The 26,424-nt window shown below is 41.8% G+C and overlaps 2 protein-coding genes across 6 annotated transcripts in view; one reads left to right on the top strand and one right to left on the bottom strand.

Annotated features, from left to right (window-relative positions):
* LOC309662757 (UPF0538 protein C2orf76 homolog) overlaps positions 1-1,347 on the top strand; it is a gene marked incomplete at its 5' end in the record, with an annotated part of 83,778 nt that extends 82,431 nt beyond the window's left edge. For 2 of the 3 annotated variants that reach the window (XM_082465946.1, XM_082465948.1), the window contains one exon: positions 1,171-1,347. In XM_082465946.1, the coding sequence (XP_082322072.1) occupies positions 1,171-1,247 (77 nt within the window). In that variant the 3' untranslated portion in view covers positions 1,248-1,347. The remainder of the gene's footprint in view (positions 1-1,170) is intronic. The other variant, XR_014264928.1, reaches the window with a different exon arrangement.
* The window catches only part of STEAP3 (STEAP3 metalloreductase), a 136,844-nt gene that overhangs the window by 43,724 nt on the left and 66,696 nt on the right, over positions 1-26,424 (bottom strand). The window contains exon 5 of one of the 3 annotated variants that reach the window (XM_082465899.1): positions 15,658-24,562. The exons of the other annotated variants lie outside the window; for them this stretch is intronic. Coding sequence (XP_082322025.1) covers positions 24,539-24,562 — 24 coding nt within the window. The 3' untranslated portion in view covers positions 15,658-24,538. Of the gene's footprint in view, positions 1-15,657; positions 24,563-26,424 lie in introns of those variants that run through there. 3 annotated transcript variants of the gene reach the window in all.

Here is a 26,424-nt window from a genome sequence, read left to right on the forward strand (position 1 = left end):
TATTTTCTGTAAAGAACACGGTAATTTAGGTTTGAGAAACATTAAATTTGCTATTCTTAAAACTAGCAAAAAACATTTTTAATGAAATGTCATGCTAAGTTCTTTAATTTCGTTCTTCTGTGATAAATTCTAATGATGAGATGAGAACTGTAAACTAGGAGACCCGTGCTAATCCTTGGCATCCTTCCTTATTATCCTATTTATTTGGCTTGAAGAATTTTACTTGTCAGTTTTAGGAGGATATGTTAATTGTGTGATCAGTATTCCTTACAAATAATCTTGTCTGTTTTCTTGTCAAGATTCTGAAGGCCCTTTTGCTCTTTCTGTAAAAGCTAAGCAGACTGTATTAACTTCTGGTTTAATTTAAAAAACAAATGTGGAACTTGTTGGCGTGACGCCTTAAAGAATCGCATGTTTAATAATTGGAAGGCTTTCCATCAGATTTGTCTCCAGTCTGAATTAATAATGTTGCTGACTTATTGTTTTAGAAGACAGAGTCCTTGACCTGTTAGGTTGAAAGAATTGTGACTGCTCTGAACCTTTGTGGGTCCTTTAGCTGTGCCATATCCCCTGTGAATAATTAGAGGTATTTGAAGGTATTGCGGTAGAAGCCAATTTGTGTCTTTCACTTTGCATATTGTTGAAGCCTCATGAATTAATCATAAGCAGGCAAAAAATTAACTTCTTCAGACATATTTTGATGGGTCATGAGGGAGAATGTAAAGTGATCTGTAAAATATTCTACTGATCCTCTAAGTATTAAATTATTATACCTACAGGCTAATTTCAGAGGGGAAAAAAAAAAGAGTTTTCCTCCTTCTTCAGGAACTGAGTAGCAAATTTGAAAAAAATAAAGGCCTATTATTTCTAGGACTGTTAAGAGGACTATAAATGAGCAATTTTATGATTTCCTGAAAACCAGATTGAAGTGTTAATTCTTGTTTCTAATGTTTTTGCTTATTTTTCTTTTAAATCAGTTGAATTCTAGAGTCTTAAAACTACAACTTATACTTCTTGTTGATTTTGTGAAATGTGAAACCAAACAAGTAACTCATCTTTCTAACTTTAGGCAACTAAAGCACTGAATCAAAGAAATGGATTTCCATACTTGTTTAAAATCTAGTTTTACATTAGATTTTCTTTCCATTTTCTATTTTTCTTTTTTTTCAGCCAATGAAACTGAAATTGCATTCTTCTGTGAAGAGGACTATAAGAGCTACAAAGCTAATCCCCTTTCATCCTGGTGAGAACTTCACAGGGCTTCCTTTTTGCATACTTGTATTAAGCTCTTTATTCCACTAGTGAGTTTTTTAAATTGACAAATAAACTTAAAAAAATGAATCCCAAGCTCTGCCACTTGAGGTAAAATCTGTGGTGTATTCTCTCTTCTGCAGGTCTCATTTTTTTCTTTCTTGTTGTAAAATAATGTATTTATTTATGGGGAAAACATTTGATTTTTTTTTAAGTGAAAGAAATAGTTATTCAAAAATCACCATGGAGTGTTGGTTCTTTAGTTATAATTTGTTTTTCTGAAATTAGAGGGCATTTTGGTGACTTGCATGTTGGATTCTTTAAAAAGATGATAAGACTTAAGGTCATTCTGTTTATTTTGTGTTTTCTCCGTAGTTTCTAATTAGACCCCTGTTACTATCTTTGGCTAGCAGGGATTGTAAGAGTCTCTTATGACCATGAATGCCACCTTTTCACTTACCATGTTACACACCACCACCCATGAAATAGAATTGGGTATATTTTAGGGAGGTTTTCTGATGTCAGAGGGCTTTTCTTTCTTTTTGTATTAAGCCCACACAAATAACATTGCTGAAATGTGTTTTTCTGAGCTGTGTTTCCTGACTTCAGGGGCAAACTATAATAGAATCAAACTCATTTATTTGGAGAGAGAAGATAGCAGGATGATTGCACTTCTGGAAGAAAATTGTTCATTGAGAACAAGTCTAAGTCATGGATGATACATTCTTTCAAAATAACATAATACTTTAATGACGGACTACCAGCACCCGAAGAGTAGTGAATTCAAGGGGGCCTTTCAGCCAGCATGCATCTAATCGGAACTCTGAGAGAGGTTAGTTGGCTCTAGAATTACTCCATGAAGCCTTAAAACTGCTAGGAGGGCAAATTGGTTTCATTGTGGTATAGGCTAATTTAAGAAAACCTATTCTGCTTAAAAAATCAAGCTTGAAAGTCTGGTTAACATAACCAGAAGATGCGTTGCTTTGTTTAAAGACAAAGCACTTGGAGTAAAGGAAGATAAAGGCAGAAGGTCTGTTGAGCTAGGCCTTATAAGTTATGCTGAGGAGTTGGAAACTTTATCTAGTAGGTAGTTGGGAGCCAGTGGAAAGATTTAAACAGATAAATTACATGATTAGATTTGTATTTAGAACGTAAGCTTTGGCAGCAGTATCCAGATGGCAGAAAGACTAGAGGACAGTTGTCATAGACCAGAGGAAGATTGGAAGGACTCACCTAGGACTTGACAGAGGGGAATGGAGAAGAGGAGACCTTGTTGACATGGTGCTAACATTTGGTCATGCATTAGATGGCAGGCATTGTGTTAGGTACCTACATGTGTTATTTAATTTTTACCACAACTCTTTAGTCTTGATAGTATCATATTTATCTATGGCTGAGGAAATTGCGGCCCAGAGAGGTAAGGTAACTTTCCCAAGGCAGTGCAGTAATTTGCACTGGGAGTGGAGCCAGGTCTTTCTTAAATTCCTGACCTTGTCCATTTCATCCTGTGGCCTCCCAGGAGAGGTATGAAGTAGAATCTTTGGGACTAGGTGAATGGCTGGTGTAGAAGGTGTAGGAGGAGGAGTGGAGACTTCAGTGATTCTTCCTGGAGTGAGTGACTGGATCGATGGTGACAGCATCAACCCAAATAGGGAATTTAGTAAGTAGAAGAACAGGTTAAAACATACTCCGTTTGATTATTTTGCAAACATTCAATTTACACACACTTTGTTTCTTTTTTAAGAAAAATTAAGCATACCTTTACCTGTATGTTTTCTTTTTAACAAATAATGCAAAAATATGTACATATGTCTAATCCTTTGTTTTGGCGTGTATTTATTTTCCTTATTAGAAAGTTACATATAGGCTTTTTTCACTTGTAAACACATGTAAAAATCAGAAACTAAAATACATTACAACTAAAAAGGGCTTTTAACCAAGAGTGAAAGATTGGTTCAAAACATAGAAAACTTATCAATGTACATAATTCTCAAAATATATAAAGAAGAAAGAAATTGTGCTATCTCAGTGTTGCCCCAAAAAAGCATCTGATGATGGACAACCCCATGCGTGAATAAAAATAGAATAGAACAGAATCCCCTTAACCTGATGAAGGTTACCCACAGAAAACCTACTAATGGAGAAGTGCTTAAGCAAACCTATTAGATGAATAGGACAGGGAGGACACTATTACCAGTACTATTCAGAATTGTTCTGCCTCTTATTGTAGCCAGTGCAATAAGAAAAGAAAAGTAGTGAGGACCACAGACATTAGAAAGGACACTACACATTCATTTGCAGACAATATGATTGCAAGAGAATCAACTGACAAGTTATAAGCACTAATAAGAGACTTTATGAGTGCCTGATAATGAACTTAAAATGTGCACAAAAGCTGTAAAATGTTAACTAGAGGATATAAAAGACCTAAATAGAGAGATACTACATGTTCATAGATGGAAGCTTTGATGTAGTAAAGATTTTGATTTATACCTAATCTGTACTTCACTGCAACCTCAATCAAAATCCCAGGATTTATATTGGGATTTGACAAACTGATTTTAAGGTTGATTTGGAAAAGCAAATGTATAAAAATAGCCAAGATCAATTTGGAAAAACAAAAAGGAGGGGGGATTGCCTACCAGATGTCAAAATATATTTTAAAGCTGTAGTAATTAAAACATCTTGGTTGTGATACAGAAGTAGACCAAAAAATCAATGAATAGAAACTGACTGCTGTATATGGAAACTTAGTATATAATAAAGGTAGTATTTGTAATCAGTGAAGAAAGATGGATATTTATCCCCTGCCTAGGCATTAAAAAAACGATTAAGGACCCTACCTCCTACCATTCACTAAAATTTCAGACGGATTAAATAAGCATGAAAAACAAGATGATGAATTCATTAGAAAAAAAAATTGATTATTCTTATGACCTTGGGGGTAGACATGGCCTTCTTAAAACACAAAATGTGCAAGTGCCATAATTTGCTGAGTTTGATGTATCTATATGAGAAACTAGATTCCCCCTCCCCCCAGAAAAATTATAAACGGGTTGAAAGGCCAGTAAAGACTGGGAAAAACTACTTGCACTTACAAGGTAGACAGAAGATTAGTTTCCAGAATATATGAAGAACTCTTACAAGTCAATGAGAAAAGGACGAACCTGTAACAGAAAAATGGACACATTTTATAAAGAAGAAATTTGTAAAAAAAAAAAAAAAAAAAAAAAGGAAACATATAGGGGCTTCCCTGGTGGCGCAGTGGTTGAGAATCTGCCTGCCAATGCAGGGGACACGGGTTTGAGCCCTGGTCTGGGAAGATCCCACATGCCGCGGAGCAACTAGGCCCGTGAGCCACAATTACTGAGCCTGCGCGTCTGGAGCCTGTGCTCCGTGACAGGAGAGGCCGCGATAATGAGAGGCCCACGCACCAAGATGAAGAGTGGCCCCCACTTGCCGCAACTAGAGAAAGCCCTCGCACAGAAACGAAGACCCAACACAGCTGTAAGTAAATAAATAAATAAATAAAATTAAATTTAAAAAAAGGAAACATATATGGCTTATAAAAATGTGAAAAGATGCACATCCTTTTATTCAAGGAAATTAAAACAACAACAGAGTATCATTTCCATTCATCAAGATGGCAAAAAGTAAAGGGTTTGATAACAAGTATTGGCAGTGATGTGTGCCTACGCTGCCAGTGGGAGTATAAAGTCATGTGCAGTCACTTGGTCAAGCAATTTGATGTGCTATCTATTGAAATAACAAATGTACGTCTTCTATTGACCCAGCAGTTCCACTTCTTAAAATTTGTCCCAAAGAAACGCTCTCATGCCTGCAGGAGGAGGCATTTATAAGGGAATTCACTGCAGTGTTATTTATAGTAGAAAAACACTGTAAACAACCTAAATGTTGTCAGTAGAGAGTATCTAAATGATGTTTGGTATATCTATACTCTGGGTTACTACTTAATCTAAAACAATGGGGGACATTCATATTACTTACTGACATGGGACAATCTTTGAGACATCTTGATGGATAAAATTGCAGAGAGGCTCAAACTGATGTTGTTTGTTTAAAAGCACAAAATGATAATATATACATAATATGTATATAAAATACATGTGTGTATATGAATATACACATTGTATACACATGTATACATATACACAAAAGAATAAACACCAAATTGATAACATCGATTACCTCTGGGGAGGGGCCTAGAATTGGGAGGTGAAGGTGGTAAAAGCCTGTATCTGTATATTTAAGGAGAATCTATTTGTGTTAAGAATTAGTAAAAAACTAATGCATGTGTAGAAATTAAAAGAAGCAGGAAAAAAACTGATCAGGCAATTGCCATTAATATTTTGTCGTATTCCATCTAGGTTATTTTTTCTATGTATTTTTTTAATGTTTCTGATCTTTTGAGTGTGTTTTAAGTTATACAAGTAATATTTCCTTGTTAAAAACAACTCAGGTAAAAAGTAAAAATCCCCTTCAAAGGTCACTTTTTTTCATAACTTGGTGTTTATACTTTAGGAGCTTTTTTTTTCTGCACACGTATCATTATTTAAATGTGCATTTTAAAGCATTATCATTTGATTATTTTAAAATATCATTCTCTTATATATAAAAGTCTCATTTTCTTTTTGAATTATCGTTGTATACCAGATACTGCATGTGTTTTATCCATTATTCAAGTCCTCGAGTTGGGTAGAGCTGTGAGTAGCCCCATCTGTGAAGTGGAGATGATGATGCCTGCCTCACAGAGTCTTGGGGATCAAGTGAGACACTGCCTACATGGGACTTAGTAGGCAGGGCCTGGCATGAGGTAAGTGCTCATCAGATGTCTTATGATACTCATTATGAGCAGTGCAGCAGCATCAACTTCAATTTGGAGCCAAAAACCCTGATGCTCTCAGATATTAAGCCACTTGCCCAAGGCCTAAAATCTGGAAAGTCGAAGAACGTTCTGCCACTCACTGAAAACAAGGGGTGTCGGGCACTTGGAGAAACATGGTATGAAGGTTGTCAACCACGGGCCGAGAGACTGTGTCCAATTTTTGTTGATTGTCACCCCTTCTCCAAGCATTTTTGCCATTCTCAGTTGAACTTACTTTCTTTTCTTGTGCCAAAGGAACATACAGGCCCTAGCCCCACTTAATAATCACACCTAGTTTTATGTGAGTCTGAGGAGCTTTTTGCCACAGCAAAGGTGTTTTATTCCCTTCTCTTTCTGCCTGTTCCAGATACATGCGGGAGAGGTGGTGGTGCTCCTGCCTATGCGGGACACTCAGAGAGATGGCCCGGCCTGGGCCCCTTGGGAAAACTGCTGCTCACTGCTGAGGTGGGGAGGGGAGAGTGAGTTTTTCCCACTCCCTGCATGTGGCGGCAGGGGCTGGAGGAGTCTGAGGTTGCTGAACTACATCTCTAGAGCACAAGAGAAATCCAAGTATGACAGTGTCCAAGGATCCAGACTCTGGTCCTCTTTTCTTTGCTGTGTGGGCATGCATGTGTGTTGGGGGAGGGGCTCTGATTATTGGTTACAGGTCGCTTCCCTTCATTTTACTCTTCAAACGCTCTCATGGTTAATTAGATTAGCAAAGGTAACTGAAGTACGTGGCATAGTTTCTTACTTGGTTTGAGGTGAACATTTTGAACTCCACTGTCATGATGGGGGGGGGGTCTTGGGTGTCTGTGGGCCTGGAAAGTACCCATCTCTCATGTTGAACCCCCAGCATGAAGCTCATGGTCACTATCGACCTTTCCCTCTGCACCTCCAGCATTTATGGGAAGTGAGGACGTGGTAGAGGAGAGCACGGCTTTTGTCATTTCTCTCCATCAAAGGAGATGTATTTATTCAATGAATCAGACCTGAGACCAGTTCCCCCATCCCCAAGTGTGCATTTTGGGTTATAATACACTGATTTTGGATAATGGCCTTTGGAGACTCATTTTTTGGTTGTTAGTGAGAGGATCATATAATGTATAATGATTTAAAAGAAACATACGGGGCTTCCCTGGTGGTCCAGTGGTTGAGACTCTGCGCTTCCACTGCTGGGGGCACAGATTCGATCCCTGGTTGGCAAAGTTCCTTTTAAAGGAACTTCTCTAGGCGGGAAACACAAGAGAAGAAAAAGACCTACAAAAACAAACCCAAAACAGGGACTTCCCTGTGTGTGGTGGTCCAGTGGTTAAGACTTCACCTTCCAATGCAGGGGGTGGGTTCAATCCCTGATTGGGGAGCTAATATCCCACATGCCTTGTGGCCAAAAAACATAAAATGGAAGCAATACTTTAAGAAGTTCAATAAAGACTTTAAAAATGGTCCACATAAAAAAATCTTAAAAAACAAACCAAAAACAATTAAGAAAATGGCAGTAGGAACATACATATCGAAAATTACCTTAAATGTAAATGGATTAAATGCTCCAACCAAAAGACACAGACTGGCTGAATGAATACAAAAACAAGACCCGTGTATATGCTGTCTACAAGAGACCACTTCAGACCTAGGGACACATACAGACTAAGAGTGAGGGGATGGAAAAAGATATTCCACACAAATGGAAATCAAAAGAAAGCTGGAGTAGCAATACTCAGATCAGGCAACAAAAAAAATAGACTTTAAAGACTGTTCCAAGAGACAAGCACACTACATGATCAAGGGATCAATCCAAGAAGAAAACGTAACAATTGTAAATATATATGCACCCAACATAGGTGCACCTCAATATGCAAGGTAAATGTTAACAGCCATAAAAGGGGAAATCGACAGTAACACAATAATAGTGGGGGACTTTAACACCCCACTCACACCAATGGATAGATCATCCAGACAGAAAATTAATAAGGGAACACAAGCCTTAAATAACACATTAGACCAGATAGATAGATTTAATTGATACTTAATGGACATTCCATCTGAAAGCAGCAGAATACACTTTCTTCTCCAGTGCACATGGAGCATTCTCCAAGATAGATCACAACTTGGGCCACAAATCGAGCCTAGGTAAATTTAAGAAAATTGAAATCATATCAAGCATCTTTTCCAACCACAACGCTGAGATTAGAAATCAATTACAGGAAAAAAAACTAAAAAACACAAACACATGGAGGCTAAACAATATGTTACTAAATAATCAATGGATCACTGAAAAAATCAAAGAGGAAATGAAATACCTAGAGAAAAGTGACAATGAAAACACAACAATCCAAAACCTATGGAACACAGCAAAAGCAATTCTAAGAGGGAAGTTTATAGCAATACAATCCTACCTCAAGAAACAAGAAAAATCTCAAACAACCTATCCTTACACCTAAAGCAACTAGAGAGAGAAGAACAACCAAAACCCAAAGTTAGTAGAAGGAAAGAAATTGTAAAAATCAGAGCAGAAATAAATGAAATAGAGACAAAGAAAATAGCAAAGATCAATGAAACTAAAAGATTCTCAAAGGTTCTTTGCGAAGATAAACAAAATTGATAAACCTTTAGCCAGACTCATCAAGAAAAAAAGGGAGAGGATTCAAATCAATAAAATTAGAAATGAAAAAAGAAATTACAATGGACACCACAGAAATGCAAAGAATCATAAGAGATTACTACAAGCAACTTTACACCAATAAAATGGACAACCTAGAAGAAATGGACAAATTCTTAGAAAGATGCAACCTTCCAAGACTGAGCCAGGAAGAAATAGAAAATATGAACAGCTCAGTCACAAGTACTGAAATTGAAACTGTGATTAAAAATCTTCCAACAGGGTCCTCCCTGGTGGTGCAGCGGTTAAGAATCTGCCTGCCAATGAAGGGGACATGGGTTCAATCCCTGGTCCAGGAAGATCCCACATGCCGCTGAGCAACTAAGCCCATGTGCCACAACTACTGAGCCCACGTGCCACACTACTGAAGGCCATGTGCCCTAGAGCCCGTGCGCCACAACTACTGAGCCCCTGTGCTGCAACTACTGAAGCCTGCGTGCATAGAGCCCGTGCTCTGCGGCAAGAGAAGCCTCCGCAATGAGAGACCCCGTGCACAGCAATGAAGAGTAGCCCCTACTCGCTGCAACTAGAGAAAGCCCACGTGCAGCAGTGAAGACCCAACGTAGCCAAAAAAATTTTTTAAACAATAAAAAAATAAAAATCTTCCAACAAACAAGTCCAGGGCCAGATGGTTTCACAGGTGAATTCTATCAAACATTTAGAGAAGAGTTAATACCTACCCTTCTGAAACTCTTCCAAAGAATTACAGAGGAAAGAACACTCCGAAACTCATTCTACAAAGCCACCATCGCCCTGATACCAAAACCAGACAAAGCTATCACGAAAAAAGAAAATTACAGGGCAATATCACTGATGAACATAGACGCAAAAATCCTCAACAAAATACTAGCAAACCCAATCCAACAATACATTAAAAGGATCATACACCATGATCAAGTGGGATTTATCCCAGGGATATAAGGATTCTTCAATATATGCAAATCAATCAGTGTGATACACCACATTAACAAACTGAAGAATAAAAACTGTATGATCTTCTCAATAGATGCAGAAAAAGCTTTTGACAAAGTTCAACACCCAGTTATGATAAAAACTATGTCCAGAAAGTGGGCATAGAGGGAACCTACCTCAACATAACGAAGGCCATATAGGACAAACCTATAGCAAACATCAAAATAAGCAAATGGGACCTAATTAAACTTAAAAGCTTTTGCACAGCAAAGGAAAACATAAAGAAAACAAAAAGACAGCCGTCAGAATGGGAGAAGATATATGCAAATGAAGCAACCGACAAGGGATTAATCTCCAAAATATACAAACAGCTCATGCAGCTCAATATCAAAACAACAACAACAACAAAAAAACCAACCCAATCAAAAAATGGGCAAAAGACCTAAATAGACATTTCTCCAAAGAAGACATACAGATGGCCAACAAATACATGAAAGGATGCTTAATGTCACTAATTATTAGAGAAATGCAAATCAAAACTACAATGAGGTATCACCTCACACTGGTTAGAATGGCCCTCATCAAAAAAATCTACAAACAGTAAATGCTGGAGAGGGTGAGGAGAAAAGGGAACCCTCTTGCACTGTTGGTGGGAATGTAAATTGATACAGCCACTATGGAGAACAGTATGGAGGTTCCTTAAAAAATGAAAAATAGAGCTACCATATGACCCAGAAATCCCACTCCTAGGCATATATGCAGAGAAAACCATAATTCAAAAAGATGCATGCACCCCAATGTTCATTGCAACACTATTTACAATAGCCAGGACATTGGAAGCAACCTAAATGTCCATTGACAGAGGAATGGATAAAGAAGATGTGGTACATATGTACAATGGAATATTACTCAGCCATAAAAAGGAATAAAATAGTGCCCTTTGCAGACACGTGGATGGACCTAGAGATTGTCATACAGAGTGAAGTAAGAAAGAGAAAAACAAGTATCATATAATATTGCTTATATGTAGAATCTAGAAAAATGGTACAGATGAACTTATTTGCAAAGCAGAAATAGAGTCACAGAGGTAGAGAACAAAGTTATGGTTACTAAGTGGAGAAGAGGGGGTGGGATGAATTGGGAGATTGGGATTGACATATATACACTACTATGTATAGCATAGATAACTAATGAGAACCTACTGAATAGCACAGGGAACTCTACTCAGTGCTCTGTGGTGACCTAAATGGGAAGGAAATCTAAAAAAAGAGTGAATATATGTATATGTATAACATTCACTTAGCTGTACAGCAGAAACTAACACAACGTTGTAAAGCAACTATACTCCAATAAAAATTAAGAAATAAAAATAACAGGAATATGCAGGATGTGTGTCATGCTGCTCTGCAATGTGGGTTTTTAGAGAGCTGTGACCCGACTATTCTGTGCTTCTGGCTCTTCACATGAGTATTCAGTAAGTAATATTCATAGGCAGCGAGATTTAAGAGGGAGAAGATCCATTTCAGGTCCGAGATGATGTCATACGACTCCTGAAATACGTGAAGGCAAACCTTTTGGAAAATGCTGGGAATGTTGCCTTAGAGATTCAAGGCTTTGGTTTTAGCCTCATACCTATTAAGTTCAATCCACAGGAAAAATGCCACCCCCAATAATCATATTCTTGTGGTCCATGAGTGAGCAGAGTACGCTTGAGGCTCTGATTCTTTAACAGGACTAAGGCAAGTGATAAGGATAAGACTGTGGGTGCTTCTTCCCCCCGTTTCTCACTTCTTGGGAAATGAGAGCCAGAAAGATCAAGGACTGTCATCTTCAATCCTTTTGTTGTTAAATCCCATTTAGTGAAATACAAGAATCCCATTTAATTTCCTGGTCATTGCCCCTTCCGCCTCCATGTAACCCCAGTTTTGTGCCTCATGCCGTCAGACTGTACGTCACCTGCCTCCCCACCTGCTTGTTGTAGGGCCAGTGCCAGTCCCCCTTGTTCCCTGCAAACTCAGACCAGCTCCTGGCTCAGGCCAGTACTACTCCTGTCGTCATTTGCTCTAGGCAAGCCTTCCGGTACCATGGGGCCTCGCGGTCACTGGCCAGCTCAGCGGTCTCAGCCTCCTGCTCCTACAGTCACACTGTAGCCATAGTTACCATCAGTAACCACGTCCTCGTCCACAGCTTCGTCTCGGCATCATGCCTCTCATTCATCAACAACTGCCTACTGCCGTTCCCTTTCTCTCCCTCCGGTGCCCTCTCCCAAAGCCCTTCAACCTCACAAGACTCCGCCCTCGTTGACTCCACTCTCTTCTCACTGCCCCTCCCCTAACCTAATCGAGATTTTCTGGTCCTCCATTATCATGCCTTTGTATGACCCTCACTTACCACCCCCCAAGCCCCCAGGTTTAATTCCACGCTCTGCCTTCTCCACACCTGCCCTGAATAGCTGCATGGCTGCTTAAGAACATGTTGACCGACAAAGCTTTAGTTCATGACTACTAAGCTCAAGTGAGTTCCTAACGCTGCCCTGCAGTTCTTACACTTCCCTGGTTCCTATTTCACTGAGAAAACAGGGGTCATCAGAAGATAGCTTGCTTCTGTTCCGCCACAGTGACGGTGGTGAATGAGCAGTGCCCCTTTCTGAGTCTGTCCTCTACTCGTGCACCCACCCCGGCTCTCGAGCTCCGCCGTAGCAGTCAGCCTCTCCCTCTCCTGCGTCGTCTCACCTCCCCTCTCCACTGGATCATTCCCAGCAGCATGTAAACGTGCTGTAACGTCTCCCATCTTGACCATCCCACGGCAGTTGTCCCATTTTCCCTTTAGAGCAAAGTTCCTTAACAGGATTATACATACCCTCTTTTTTTCCGCTTTCTCTCTTCCCATTTTCCCCTGAACTCTCTCCAATTGGGTTTCCATCCCCATTATTCTACTGAAATGGGTCTGGTCAGGATCACCAATGGTTTCCCTGTTGCCAAAGGAATATGATTCTCTGTCTTCTAATTACTTAACCTATCAGAAGCATTTGACCCAGAGATTGACTTGGCACTCTCCTACTTGCAAACACGGTCTTCATTTAGCTTCCTCAAGCTCCCCTGGCAACTCATCCTGATTTCCTTTGCTGGTCCTTCCTCATCTTCTTAACCTTTCTACTCCCTCGATGACCTCATGCATCTCACAACTTTAAATGACTACTAGATGCCGTGGACTCACGACTTTATACAACAGCCCAGATCTCGCCCACGAATCCTGCGTGCATACATCTAACTGGCTACTCTCCATTAAGATGGTTAATAGGCATCAACTAATAGATATCTCAGACTTTAACATGTCAGAAACCAAGCTTCTGAGCTTTCTCCCCAAACCTGGTCCCTCTTCAGTCTTCCCCAGCAAAGGAAAGAACTCTAGTTGTCCATGTGTTCGGGCCAAAAACTTGGGAGTCATCTCTCTTTTTCCTCTTATACTCCACATCCAGTCCATCAGCCAGCCCTGTTTGTTCCACCTTCAAGGTATATCCAGTGTCCAGCCTCACAGTCGTAGCCTTTTTCACTACTACCACCTGGTCCGAGGCACCAGCATCCCTCACCTGGATTATTGCAGTAGCCACCTAACTGGGTTCCCTGCTCCCACTCCTACCCCACTACAATTCTCCACCCAGCAGTCACAGTGATTCTTCTAGAACATAAGTCAAATCCTGTCATGCTTCAGCTTAAAACCCTCACTCAGAGAAAAAGCCAGTTTCCTGCTGAGGCATACAAGGCCCTAAGTGATCAGCCCCTGCCACCTCTGTGGCTTTCTCTAACATCTCCCCTCACTCTGCAATAGCCCCCTTGGTCTTGGTTCTCTTCCTGATACGTGCCAAACATAACACCTCAGGGCCTTTGCACTTCCTCTTCCCACTGCTCGCAATGCCTTTTCTCCCAGTTATTTTTATGGGCTGCCCCCTCATTTTGGTCAGATATCTGCTCAAATGCCATTAAAGAAGCCTTCCCTGCTCGCCCTGTATAAAATAGCAAATGGCTGCCCCTGCAGCACTCCCTGTCCCTCGAACTCTACTCTTAAAAAATCTTTTTCTAGTCAGTCTCCTAACAGGCTATCCGCAGTATGTAGCATTGTGCTGCCGTTTAATAGGCCAGCACAAGTATTTCTTGAATGAAAGAATGATTTTAGGATTATATTTGAATCTTAAAGCAAAGCTTTATAGATTCTTGAAGCTCATCCCTTAGCAAAGTAGACCGGATAAATTCTAGATGCTTTTTTACTTGAAGGACAGTCATCTAGATTTGTATACTAATATGGACCTGGCCCTGCGGTAATCGGCCAGCAGTCCTGAATGCAGATGTGCTTCAAATGCAGTTGAGGAAATGAGATTAAAAATCTTGTTACAGTTGGTGTTTATTCATCTGAAGCTGGTCGCTGCCGCACCTGCCTAGGCATGCAGCTGACAGCTCTCTTCGCTGTGCAGTCCCTGTGTGTGCCTGGAGGCCATCGTGTACCTCGTGCGACGGCTTTTTTACAAGCTGGAAAAAAACCACGGTGGTGGGTATTTGCAGTAGGCAAGATAAGTGTCCTAGACTGTCATCTGTTTCTGTTTGAACTGTCCGTGGAAAGCCGAGTAGAAAACTGCACAGCGAATTCTACAACTGTACAAATTACAGCAGGATTTTTCCCCCACTTGCCTTAAGACAAAGTTACTTGTTTTAAAAGTGATTTAGAAGTGAACTTGTGGTGACATTTAAAATTATACAAATTGAAAAAGGCAAATGGTGCACTTTTGCCTACATTGGAATTATTTATCTTTCAGTGTTTGCTTTAGGAAAGCATGAGGAGGAGGAAAGAGCATTGACTCTGAAGTCAGACAGCCCTGGGAAGGAAGGACACACACACTGTCACCGGCGTGGAGGTGTAACGTTGGGCAAGCGGCTCGGCCTCTCCAGGTCTTAGTCTCTTGTCCTGTTAAATGGGGATAATAACACTAACCGCACAGGATTGCTCTGAGCTTCAGTAGGATGGCCTAGCTCTGTGCCTGGCACACACATACTCTATTTTGGGAAGAACTATCGTGTTGCTATTTTCACAAAGGAGACTATTCATCCCAATTAGGGACAATCTAGACAGATGAGATTATCCTGCATCAAACGCTGGGCAGTAGAGCCAAGCCTTTACAAGACAGCTATTTCCTGCTGCTTGCCAATTCTCTTTGCTTGACCTGTTGGTTCCAACAGTACAGCCCAGCAATGTTCTTGGACCCAGGGAAGAATTCATTTTTCTTTTTCCAAGAAATCTTCCCATCCCATTTCCTTTCCTGAGAAGCGTTGTCCTCGGATGCAGCTCACCCTTCGCACATTACCTGTCAAATGTTTCGTGTGCATGTCCCCTTTCTTCTGGTTGGCATTGTTCCCAATTAGGACTGAGTTAATTAACAACAGCAGAACAATTTAAATCCCCTTTTTAAAAGAATAAGGCCAGGGCTTCCCTGGTGGCGCAGTGGTTGAGAATCTGCTTACCAATGCAGGGGACACGGGTTCGAGCCCTGGTCTGGGAAGATCCCACATGCCGTGGAGCAACTAGGCCCGTGAGCCACAACTACTGAGCGAGCCATAACTACTGAGCCTGCGCGTCTGGAGCCTCTGCTCCGCAACAAGAGAGGCCGCAATAGTGAGAGGCCCACGCACCGCGATGAAGAGTGAGAGGCCTGCGCACTGCGATGAAGAGTGGCCCCCGCTTGCCGCAACTAGAGAAAGCCCTCTTACAGAAACGAAGACGCAACACAGCCAAAAATAAATAAATAAATATTAAAAAAAAAAAAAAAAAAGAATAAGGCCAGCCCTTTCTCTATTCTCTGGGTATAACTTGCTTAAAATGGGGAGGAGATTGGGGGTGGTAGAATGAATGGGTTCCACAGAGGTGGATACGGATTTTTTTTTTTTAAAGAATTTTATACTAATCTTTTTTCTTTTAATTTTATTTATGTATTTATTTATTTTTATATTTATTTTTGGCTGTGTTGGGTCTTCGTGTCTGTGCGAGGGCTTTCCCTAGTTGTGGCAAGCGGGGGCCACTCTTCATCGCGGTGCGCGGGCCTCTCACTATCGCGGCCTCTCTTGTTGCAGAGCACAGGCTCCAGACGCGCAGGCTCAGTAGTTGTGGCTCACGGGCCTAGTTGCTCCGCGGCATGTGGGATCTTCCCAGACCAGGGCTCGAACCCGTGTCCCCTGCATTAGCAGGCAGATTCTCAACCACTGCGCCACCAGGGAAACCCGGATGTTTTTCAAACAAATATCATCTTTGGGAAGAGCAATCTTGCAAAAGCCGGTTTTACCATTTGAATTTTCCAGATACCTGCCCGGGCTTCGTTATTCGTGCTGATTAATGCCTGGCCATTAGTATGAAGATCTTATAGAGCAGCTGTTCCTCTAATATAACGCCTTTCCTGCTGTTCTAGCCAATACCCACTCCACAGACCGGAAGTCCAGGCAGCAGGTCAGGAGGAGGAAACTCCGCTGTGGACTCGGCTCCCTCTCCCTGCTATCTGCCAGCAGGTGTCAGCAGAGGCTGCTGGGCCTCAGAGCCACCGGGGCAGAGAGGGCTGAGGCGTCCGTCAATGACTGTGCTTAGTGGGGAGGTTTGTACACCTGTTGAGTCGGCCCTGCAGTCCATCAGCTGAAAGTCAGAGCCTTCGACCAGTAAATGGTATGTTGTACTCACGGACAAAGAGATTGTGTGGTTTCTACTGCCTAAAATTTTGATTTGTTTCAAAAACCAGTGCCTAATTATTTCAAAGCCAATGCCTTACTTTTAGTCGGCTATACCTTTATAATCTTGTTTATTTCTACAACGAACACCAATAATGTGTTAACGTTTCAGAAAATGCTCCTACTTATTTGTTGAGGAGGATTATTTTTTAAAACTAAGGACTGAAAGGTGGCAAGAAAGTTTTAATAGAGGCTTTGTTAAAAGCTTCCAAGTACAGCAAGTCCCTCACATGTGAACGAGTTCCATTCCGAGAGCACGTTCGTAAGTCCAATTTGTTCTTAAGTCCAACAAAGTTAGCCTAGGTACCCAACTAACACAATCGGCTATATAGTACTGTACTGTAATAGGTTTATAATACTTTTCACACAAATAATACATGAAAAACAAACACAAAAAATAAAAACATTTTTCATCTTACAGTACAGTACCTTGAAAAGTACAGTAGTACAGTAGGACAGCTGGCATCCAGTGAACAGGCCAGAAAAGTTACTGACTGGAGGAGGGAGAGGAGGTGGGAGATGGTAGAGCTGAAGGATCATCAGCAATAGGAGACGGAGGGCAGCTGCAATGTCACTCACGCCTGATGTTGATGGCACAGGTTCTGGTTCCTTGCTGGATTCAATTCTATCTACCCTCTTGAAAAAACAATCCAGTGATGTCTGGGTAGTAGCTCTTTTTTCTCGTCATAGATGACACGGTAGCACTGGATTGCATCCTGAATGGCTGCTGCATCCTTCGTGTACCGTTCTACGTTCGGGTCCTGTGCCTCAAAAACTAACAGTGCCTCCTCAAATAAAGAAAATCCCCTTGCCATTTCCTGCGTCGTGAATCTCATCGGTTCTTCAGTTACTTCTTCTTCCTCTTGTCTCTCTTCGTCCTTTCTCTGGGCCTCCAATTCCTGGCGCTTCTTAGCAGTACCAGCTACATCACTGCTGCTTTTACGCTTGCTTCAGGACATCCTGGGCTTGAAATAAAGATACTGTACTACTGTACTCTATACAGTACTGTACAGTAAAGTACACAAAAGCACAACCACTTGTAGAGGATGCACGCACGTGACAATGTACGCCAGACATGTTATCTAACTTACGTGATTTGACAAGCGAACGCATGTTCGCATCTTTGAAAGTTTGCAACTTGGAGGTTCGTCTGTAGGGGACTTAACTGTATACGCCATTATATACAACTTCCTTTGTTTGGCTGAGGTGAGATACTTGAACCAATTCCTTCCCAAACTAGTGATGTTTTTGCATACATTCCACTTGGTGGAAGGCCTTGGAAGCTCTCTTTTTGCGAGCTTTAAAGCAGTGCCCACAGCTCTGGGAGCAAAGACTCCCACCTCAAGGACACAGGAATTACTTTGCACGAGGGAGGTGGTGTCTCTCTTCCCTTCTGAAGGCTGGATGTTCTCACACGTGATTAGGCAATGCCATTAACCCTGAAGAGTTTACAAAAAACCCTGTGGTTTTTTTCTGAATTATTTAAAAAACTTTAAAACATCACTTTAAGTTAGTGAACAGAATTAAAATCCAGTCTGCCGTGGTGCAGAATTGCCTCCGTGGGTTCTCTTCATGGTTTAGCTTCAGTCTGGCTACTAGAAGAAAACTTTTTGGGCAGACAGAGGGCTGAGGTGGTGCGAGGAGTGGGGCCTGAGAGTAGGTTTGAGGTAGCAGGGTCTCTTTACAGCTTTGGGGACTCTGTTGATGTCTAAATTCAGCCCCAGTGCTGTCAATGCCACTCAGCTCTTTAATGCATGTACCACAGCTGGTAGTTGCTTCCAGACTAAGATGCTGATGAAAGACTTGGTCAAGTGTAAGATGAAGCACAGAGGCTGGAAAGGAGGAGAAGATTTGGTGTAGGAGCTAGTCCAACCCTTCCCCAGCTCTCCCTTTTCCAAATTCTTACAGCCCTGGGCTGAATGGGACTCCCCTGACCCAGTGAGCATTCTGTGGTCTTAGGTCTCCCATATTTGATGGAAATGTGTTGGGACCTGTTGTGCAAAGGCATGGTGACTAGCCTTCCTCAGAGTCTCCAGCTCAAGAGGACAGAGTAGTATAGAGACAGGGATTTGTGTGTGGTCCTCTGTATTCTCCCCTCCGCTCATTCCAAGGTCGTCGGACTCTTTGGTGTCCTAGCCCAGGGTGCTTGAAGGGTTGAAAGCAGAAGCAACTTGAAGATAAATTCTTTAAGTCTTTCCTGAAAGCCTTAGCTGGTCAGGCAGATTTTGGAAGGGAGGGTGGGTGAGACTGGGGAGCTGGAGTGATTCCCCAAGGCAGGCGAGGATGGAGGCCTGTGGGTTCTACCATAAGCCGGTGTCTGCATTCTCGCGGGGGTCTGGCCTCAGAGGCAAAGAGCTAGCCCTAAGCAGGGGGAGCACGCCACCTCCACCCAAGACCCCGGGCCTCCACTCCTCCTGTGAGCAGCCAAGTTGCTCAGCCTCTCAGAACCACAGGGATTGAGACAACAGGCATTTCTGGGAAAGCCACTGTGAACTGAAGACTAAGAGTCTCTGGAATGCGTTGCCCCAGGACATTTGCATACCCTCAGGCAGAGAATAAGGAAGCTCAATAATGACTGAGGTTGAATTTCAAGCCAGATGGGGACTTGGAATCGGACTTCAGAAAATCAAAAATATATGAAATTTCTTTTACACATATGTTTGCAATTGCAGATTCATACCCACTATACCAAGTTGACCCAACCTAATATTTAAGGAAGGGCAATGTAGCCTCTTGGTTACCAGCCAAAATGATAATTTAATGAAAAATGGAGAACAGAATTAAATTCTACTCCTAAATTATCAAAAGAAACACCTCTTTTTTTGGAGAATTAAAAAATATATTTATTTTATTTTTACCAATTTAAAAAAATGTCCAATGGTACTGAAAGCCTTATACTAGCTTCCTGACCTAACTCCTCTCCCTAGTCTCAAAACCCAAGAGCAACTATTTTTAACTCTTGTGTTAGTTCCTTCTGCTATCTGTCTCCACAGTTCATCTTATATGCTCCTGTTCCTTTCCTTGATTTGTCCATTTGTGGAAGAATCTATTGACTTCCTATTATAGAAGGGAATTAACTCACCTATTATAGGTAGGTGATGATTTAACTCTTTTATGCTACTTTCACATTTCTGCCTCCTGTTTTCACACTGTATTTGAACAGTTTTTAGTTAGATCAACATTCATTGTTTACACTGTTATGATTGTATACCATGATTGTGCCTTTTCTTGGGAATTTGTAAATGCTTTCCACCTTCACATGTGTAGTTGTCTATATACATATACATATGTTTCCCCATCAGATTGGTCTAAGCCTCTTGTAGTTTTTCCCAACTATTGAAGCACATCAGATAACCTCTTCTCCCTGGCCTGCTGCTTTCTGAGACCTGTGTCCTGCTCCACCCAGGATGGGCTGCTCCTTGGGTCTGCTGTAAAAATATTACAGGGGGCTTCCCACTGTCATCATCTGGGACTCCCCTCCCTTGCTTTCCTGTCCTCTTTGTTCCCTGAATACTTTACTGTTTTCTTGTCTCACTTGTTGTGCTGTAGCACAGCTTCTAGCAGTTTCCTAAAAATGAGCACACAGAAGGTCCATGTTTTGAAATGTTTGAAAATGTCTTTGTTTTTCTCTCAGACACTGTTGGTGGGTATTGAAATCTAGGCTGAAACACCGATGCTCAGAATTTTGAAGGCACCATCCCATCGCTTTTAGCTTATAGGAAGCCGTTGAGAGGACCTGTGCCATTCTAAGCCTTATTTTTTTGTAGGCAAACCATTTTTTTCTCTCTAAAAGCTTTTAGAACATTCTCTTTATTCCAGGTGTGATAAAATCTCACAACCTGGTGCTTGTGTTTTAAGGCTTTGGGTTGGGCATTTGGTGGACCATTTTAATCTAGAAACTTGTGTCTTTCAGTTTGGGGAAGTTTTCTTGTATAGGTTGATGATTTCTTTTTTTCCTCTGTTTTCTCTGCTTCCTGGATTTCTCCTCTAAAGCCTTTATCTTTTGTCTTCTGGTTTGCCTTTCTGGGAAATTTACTAAGTTTTATCTTCCTACTTTTCTATTGATTTTTAAAGATTTCTGCTCTCATATTTTTGATTTTCAATTTTTAGTTCTCTATTTCCTTTCTATAGTGTCCTTTTCTTATTTTATGGGTGCAGTATCTTCTGTTTTCTCTCTAAAGATGTTAGGTGTAGTTTTATTGGAATGTTTTATTCTGTTCCTTACATTGTTTCTGTTTCCTCTGGGTTCCTTTCCCCAATTTGCTTTAGTTTCTTTCTTGTGTGGTAGAGGTATTCCTCAAATGTCTGTCCATTTATATTAAGCTTGAGGTGCTAAACAGCTTCTTAAAAGCGCTCTGTGGGTGGATGGGACCTGCTGAATGGTGCTGCAGGTCCCAGAGTCCAGAGGATAAATGTCCAGTCTCCTGCCTGGGAACAGCCCGAGGTTCCCAGGGTCCAGAAGCGTGAGTCAGCCAGCTTCTTAGCACGTTCTGTGAGCACTTTACTCGGAGCTTCTTCATTCTGGCAATTCCTACTCCTCTATTAACTGTCCATCTTCAAAAATTGGATGAACTCTCTTAATCTCTTTGTCTTCATGGGCTTATACCTATGCTATTCCTTTATCCTCATTTTACTGGAGTTTCCAGAGGAGATGATATAATGAATATGGTCGGTCTGTCATGTTTAACTGGAAATCTGCTTGCATGCTCTTTCCCTGTTTCCTTTTTAAAAATGGAAGTATAATTTACATATAGTAAAATGCAAAGACCTTAAGTGTACAGTTCCATGAGGTGTGACAAATGTGCAATCTACATCCCTACCTGTATCTTTACAGAACATGCCCATGTCCCAGCAATTTCCTTCATGCCCCTTTTCAGTTCCCTCCCTGCCTTTCCACCATCAAAAGCCACTGTTCTGATTTCTGTCACTATAGATAAGTTTGGGGTCCTCATGTTTGAATGTTTGAGGGAAGTATTTATATGGTACAAATCACTCTCCCAACTTATCTAACTGAAGAACAACTCTATTATTATAAGAAATCGAAATTTAAGTGAGAGCAATTCTGTTTTATTTAAAAAAAAAAAAAGCACAGAATTTTGTCCAAATCTAACGTCCTTCTTCGGGAGTGAAGAGAGATTTATTGTTACCTAGAAAGGCTTTTGAGGAAATCAGTTTCCTCCATAACCACCAGAACTTCATATCACATATTAGTTTAAAACTCAAGTAGTCAAAAACGATCCTTAATATCTTTGAACAAACATCACGCCCTCTTTCCAGATCTTCAAGGTCACACTCCCCTTTGTTCTTCTAAACAAAAACCAAGATTCCCCTTGTTTTCAAATGGATATCTGACCTCTTATCAAAACATATATGATTAGCCATCCTTTCAAATACCTTCTGAAGTGTGTGCACTTGTGGCACAAGGCCCTCAAGGCAGGGGTGGCAGGGAGGGTGGATCCTGGATGGTGCCGTGTGTGTAGAGGGGACCTGTGATAAGGACTGGGGTGTTCTAATTGCCTAGCTTCTGCCTGGGGGTTGTTCGCTTCATGTAGACCTTCCATGAATGACAAAAGCCATATTTTAAAATGCTAAGTCTGAGTGTCTTTCCCACAACAAGAGTCAGAGACCTCTGTAGGACAAGCTAGGCCATCAGAAGAGAGGCCCAGCAGGTCCAAGAACAGCTAGCATTTAGTGAGTGCTACTAGATTTATGCACTTAGTTACCCTGCTAGTAAGTGATGTAGCTGGGGTCTAGAGCCTGCTCACGAGCAGCTATCACACTGTCTTTGTAAGGAAGCCAGGAGGGATTCTAAGGGTAAAAGAGAGGTTCCTTAGACTCACCAGCTGTACCAGAGAAAATTTCCTAATTGTAGCTGGAGTGAATGATATCCTTCTTTGCCTTTCACTGCTTTCTGATACCTCCTCAAGATGAGTCAGCTCAGAACTCCTGGAATCAACATTTCACGAGACCGCCCTCCCCTTCTCTTTCCACTTCCACTGCCCTGCTTTGGGCCCTGGTCATTTTTATCTTGACCATAGAGACACTCTTCTGTCTGGTGTCCCTTCCTGCAGACTCTTGTGCATCGAGTCCATCTGTCATGTGTGCTACCAGAGTAATCTCTTAAAAATGTAAGTGTGGGGCTTCCCTGGTGGCGCAGTTGTTGAGAATCTGCCTGTTAATGCAGGGGACACGGGTTCGAGCCCTGGTCTGGGAAGATCCCACATGCCGCGGAGCAACTAGGCCCATGAGCCACAACTACTGAGCCTGTGCGTCTGGAGCCTGTGCGTCTGGAGCCTGTACTCCGCAACAAGAGAGGCCACGATAGTGAGAGGCCTGCGCACCGCGATGAAGAGTGGCCCCCACTTGCCGCAACTAGAGAAAGCCCTTGCACAGAAACGAAGACCCAACACAGCCATAAATAAATAAATAAATAAACAAATACTTTAATAAAAAAAAAATATAAGTCTGACTATGTCCAAGTCCACACTCTAGTGTGGTGCTGGGGACTTCTTGGTTTAATCTCGTGGCACATCTCTAGAGCCCTCAAGCCACAACTATTGAGCCCGCATGCCACAACTACTGAAACCCATGCACCTACAGCCTGTGCTCCACAACAAGAGAAGCCACTGCAATGAGAAGCCCGAGCACCACAACAAAGAGTAGCCCCCGCTTGCCGCAACTAGAGAAAAGACCGTGCACAGGAACGAAGACCCGACACAGCCAAAAATAAATAAAAAAATAAATAAATTTATTTAAAAAAATAAAAATTAAAAAAAGGGAGACAGGACAGAGCCTGTGGGGAAAAAGCCCCATTAAAGCCAATTACTAAGACGTTCCTCCAAAGTCCCCAAAGATGTCTGCACATAGCCACAAAGAATCCATTCTGAGTTGCATGCCCCTGATGAGGGTCTTCCCTCATCATATGATTGTTGCAATAAGAGTAAGGAAGGAACTCTGAAGCAGTTAAGGTCACTTTGTACTGAGACTATGGCACTCTATCATGTTAAATCAAACGTCATTTGATAGTTATTGTGTCATTCTTTTCAAATGATTTTATGCCCAGTAGATGGTTTTATTATATATGTATATATGGGTGAATTGGATTTGACTATTGATTTTTAAGAATTTCATAAGAATATGAAAACAAATGTGTATATCTTATTTAAAGAGACCCAAGAAGGAAATTACAAGAGTACTGATGTTTAGTGAAGACTGTGATGGGTATTTTGGATATGAATAACCTTACTTGATCTTCTCCACAATCCTGGGACAATGATATTAAATCCCTTCCTTACAGAATAAAAAACCGAAGTTCATTAATTTGCTGGAGGTCTCTACAGCCACTAACACATACCACCTATAGACAGTTAAATCTAAATTCATTCATGTGAAATTCTGGGTTAAATTCTTTAGAAAATTGTCAGCCATAAGATTCTGTTGGCAAATACAGTATATTTATTTTAATTTTTTAATCCATGTATAGGTTTTCTAAATTTAATTTTTAAAAATTTTATACGATTTTTACAGGTCACTTTCCATTTACAGTTATTACAAAACATTGGCTATCTGCCCTGTGTTGTACAATACATCCTTTCCATGTATATGTTTTTAAGTTTCAAACATGAAAAATATTTTAGCCATTAGGCTTCAAAAAAAAATGCATAGTATAGAAAATGAACGTGGGCTGATGTACGTCAGTATTTCCATATGGTAAAAGCCTGAGAAAACCTGGAGCAGTATTTTTGGGGTGGAGGTAATTTGACAATATATACCTAAATCAATGTTACACAAACCCAATGACCCATTGAGGCCTCTTTGGCGATTCTATGTGACACAGTGACACAATAGTTAAGATCAGAGGCTCTGGGGTCCATATGACTCTGGGAAATTTACTTTGAGCCCCATTTTCCTCATCTGTAAAATTAGGCTAATGGTGCCTACTGCATGGGGTGTCATCAAGATTAAATATCAGCTGTTTGTCCAGTGCTTAGCACGGTGTCTCTTAGTGGTATGGCTCGGCAAGCGGTAGGTAGCTCTTGTCATTGGCCGGAGATGCACTCTCCTTCACATCGGTTAGCAAGGTGCACTCTTCTGGCTCTGCCGATTGCGAGGGCATGCAGAAACTGAGGTTGCTGTTGGGTAATTATGGAAGGCTTCTAGGAACTCCAGGAGGGAGCAAAGATGTCACTTAGAGGAGGGGTGAGCATGAAGTCTGAAACCATTTTCATATTATGGGTGAGCAGAAAGGCCAGATTCTACCAAGAAGCCAATACTGGATGTCTTAGTTGTGCTCCCAAATGTCTGTGGTCATTTCACTGTGTAAATAGGGCTTGTATTCTGGACTTCCTGGGACGTCTCAGTTTCCAAGATTCAGTCCTATCGTCAAAGCCCAATTTCTGAATTTTTGGTTTTGATAATATGGAACCTAGAAGTGGAAAAATCCTCCAATGTCAGTCTTTCAACACTGTAAATTAGATTTGGGACATGGAAAAGAGAAAGGGGAGCAGGTGGGAGGGGTACAGGAAGGACAGAGGGAGGAGAAAGGCAGGACCAGGGCAAACCCTGGGCTGGACACCCAGGAATGTTGGGAGAGGGGCTTGCTGCACTGGGGTTGGGTGAGCACATTACATAAACCAGAGACTGGGAGGGCAGGGTGATGCCAGCAGAGACTGCTGAGTGCTGACCCTTGTACCCTCCACTTGCCCCTGCTGCCCCTTGGTGCCTCCAGGGGCATCCAGCCTGAAGCCTTGAGGGAGGAGGTCACCAGCATCTCTCTGGAGCCCTGGCCTCCTGCCAAGGGCCCTGTGGAGAGATTTCCCAGGTTGGGAGGTGCGCCTATTAGGGCCTCACTCAACTGTGAATGCCCCGTTAATTATTGGAGACACTCACCTAAGGTGGCCAGCTTTCTACCCCCTCCTGTGCTCATTCACAAAGAGAGAAACTCCGAAGTGGACACTCTTTCCGAGGGACTTGGAAGAATTCTCCCAAGGGCAGGAATGCCATCTCCTACCTCAGCCTTGATGTTTTAAAAGAGTGAAAGGAGAGCATTTTGTGATTCTGGGCTTCATGCTTTTACCCTATTCCCCATTTCATCACACCGCTCAGTGCTATGAAATTTGGATTATTTTTTAATCTTCCTTTCCCATTTTTGCTGTTTTGGTGTTGAACTGATTATGCAGAGCTGCGTGTGGATGTCTCTTAGCACCTTGCCTCCAGGGATGGAGCTCTGCTTTCTAAACATGACCTTTAATCCTTTTATGGAGGGAGCCTGTCCAAGGTGCTCCTCACCCCATCCATCAGGGCCTATTGAGACTGACACTTCACAGGCCTTTGTAACCTGGCCTACACAGAACAGGAGGTTCGGAGGTGCCAAGATCCCAAATCTATTGCTGCCCCTCTAGCCATCCATCTCAGGTGACACTGGTGCTTAAAAGAATAAATACATGGAAATTAAGCCCGCTGTACTTGCAAAAGAGAAGAGAAGGCAAGTTGGCTGTAGGCTGTCACCTGGCATCACCTACTGAGAAGTGCTGAGTCACCTCAAGACTAAGGATGGAGAGGAGGCTTGAGTGACAGTCCCACTGGCGGCACCTTGTACAACGAAGCTTCAGTTCAAAGTGAAAACAGATTCTCTGCACTGGAGCCAACCTACCAGTGTAAAATGTTTTACTCTCAATACGGGGATGTTTGTGATAAATAGATCGACACAGGAATGCCTGCTTTCATTTTTCATTTCTATGTTCTCCTCAGGGCACCTCTCACTTTCCATCTTAACGGCCTTTCCAGAACTTTCCAGAGCATATACAGCCTATTCTTGGTGCGTCTGGGGATGATTTCTGGTCATGGCACAGTGAGAAAGTTACTCTTGTTTCACTTCCCCTCCTGGTCGTCTGCTGGAGTGGAGAGGAGGCCTCACTCTGGTGCTGGGATGTCCTTAAGATTTCCCTCGCCTCATCCCC

This window comes from Balaenoptera physalus (assembly GCF_965194825.1).
Source record: "Balaenoptera physalus genome assembly, chromosome: 6".
NCBI classification, from domain to species: Eukaryota; Metazoa; Chordata; class Mammalia; order Artiodactyla; family Balaenopteridae; genus Balaenoptera; species Balaenoptera physalus.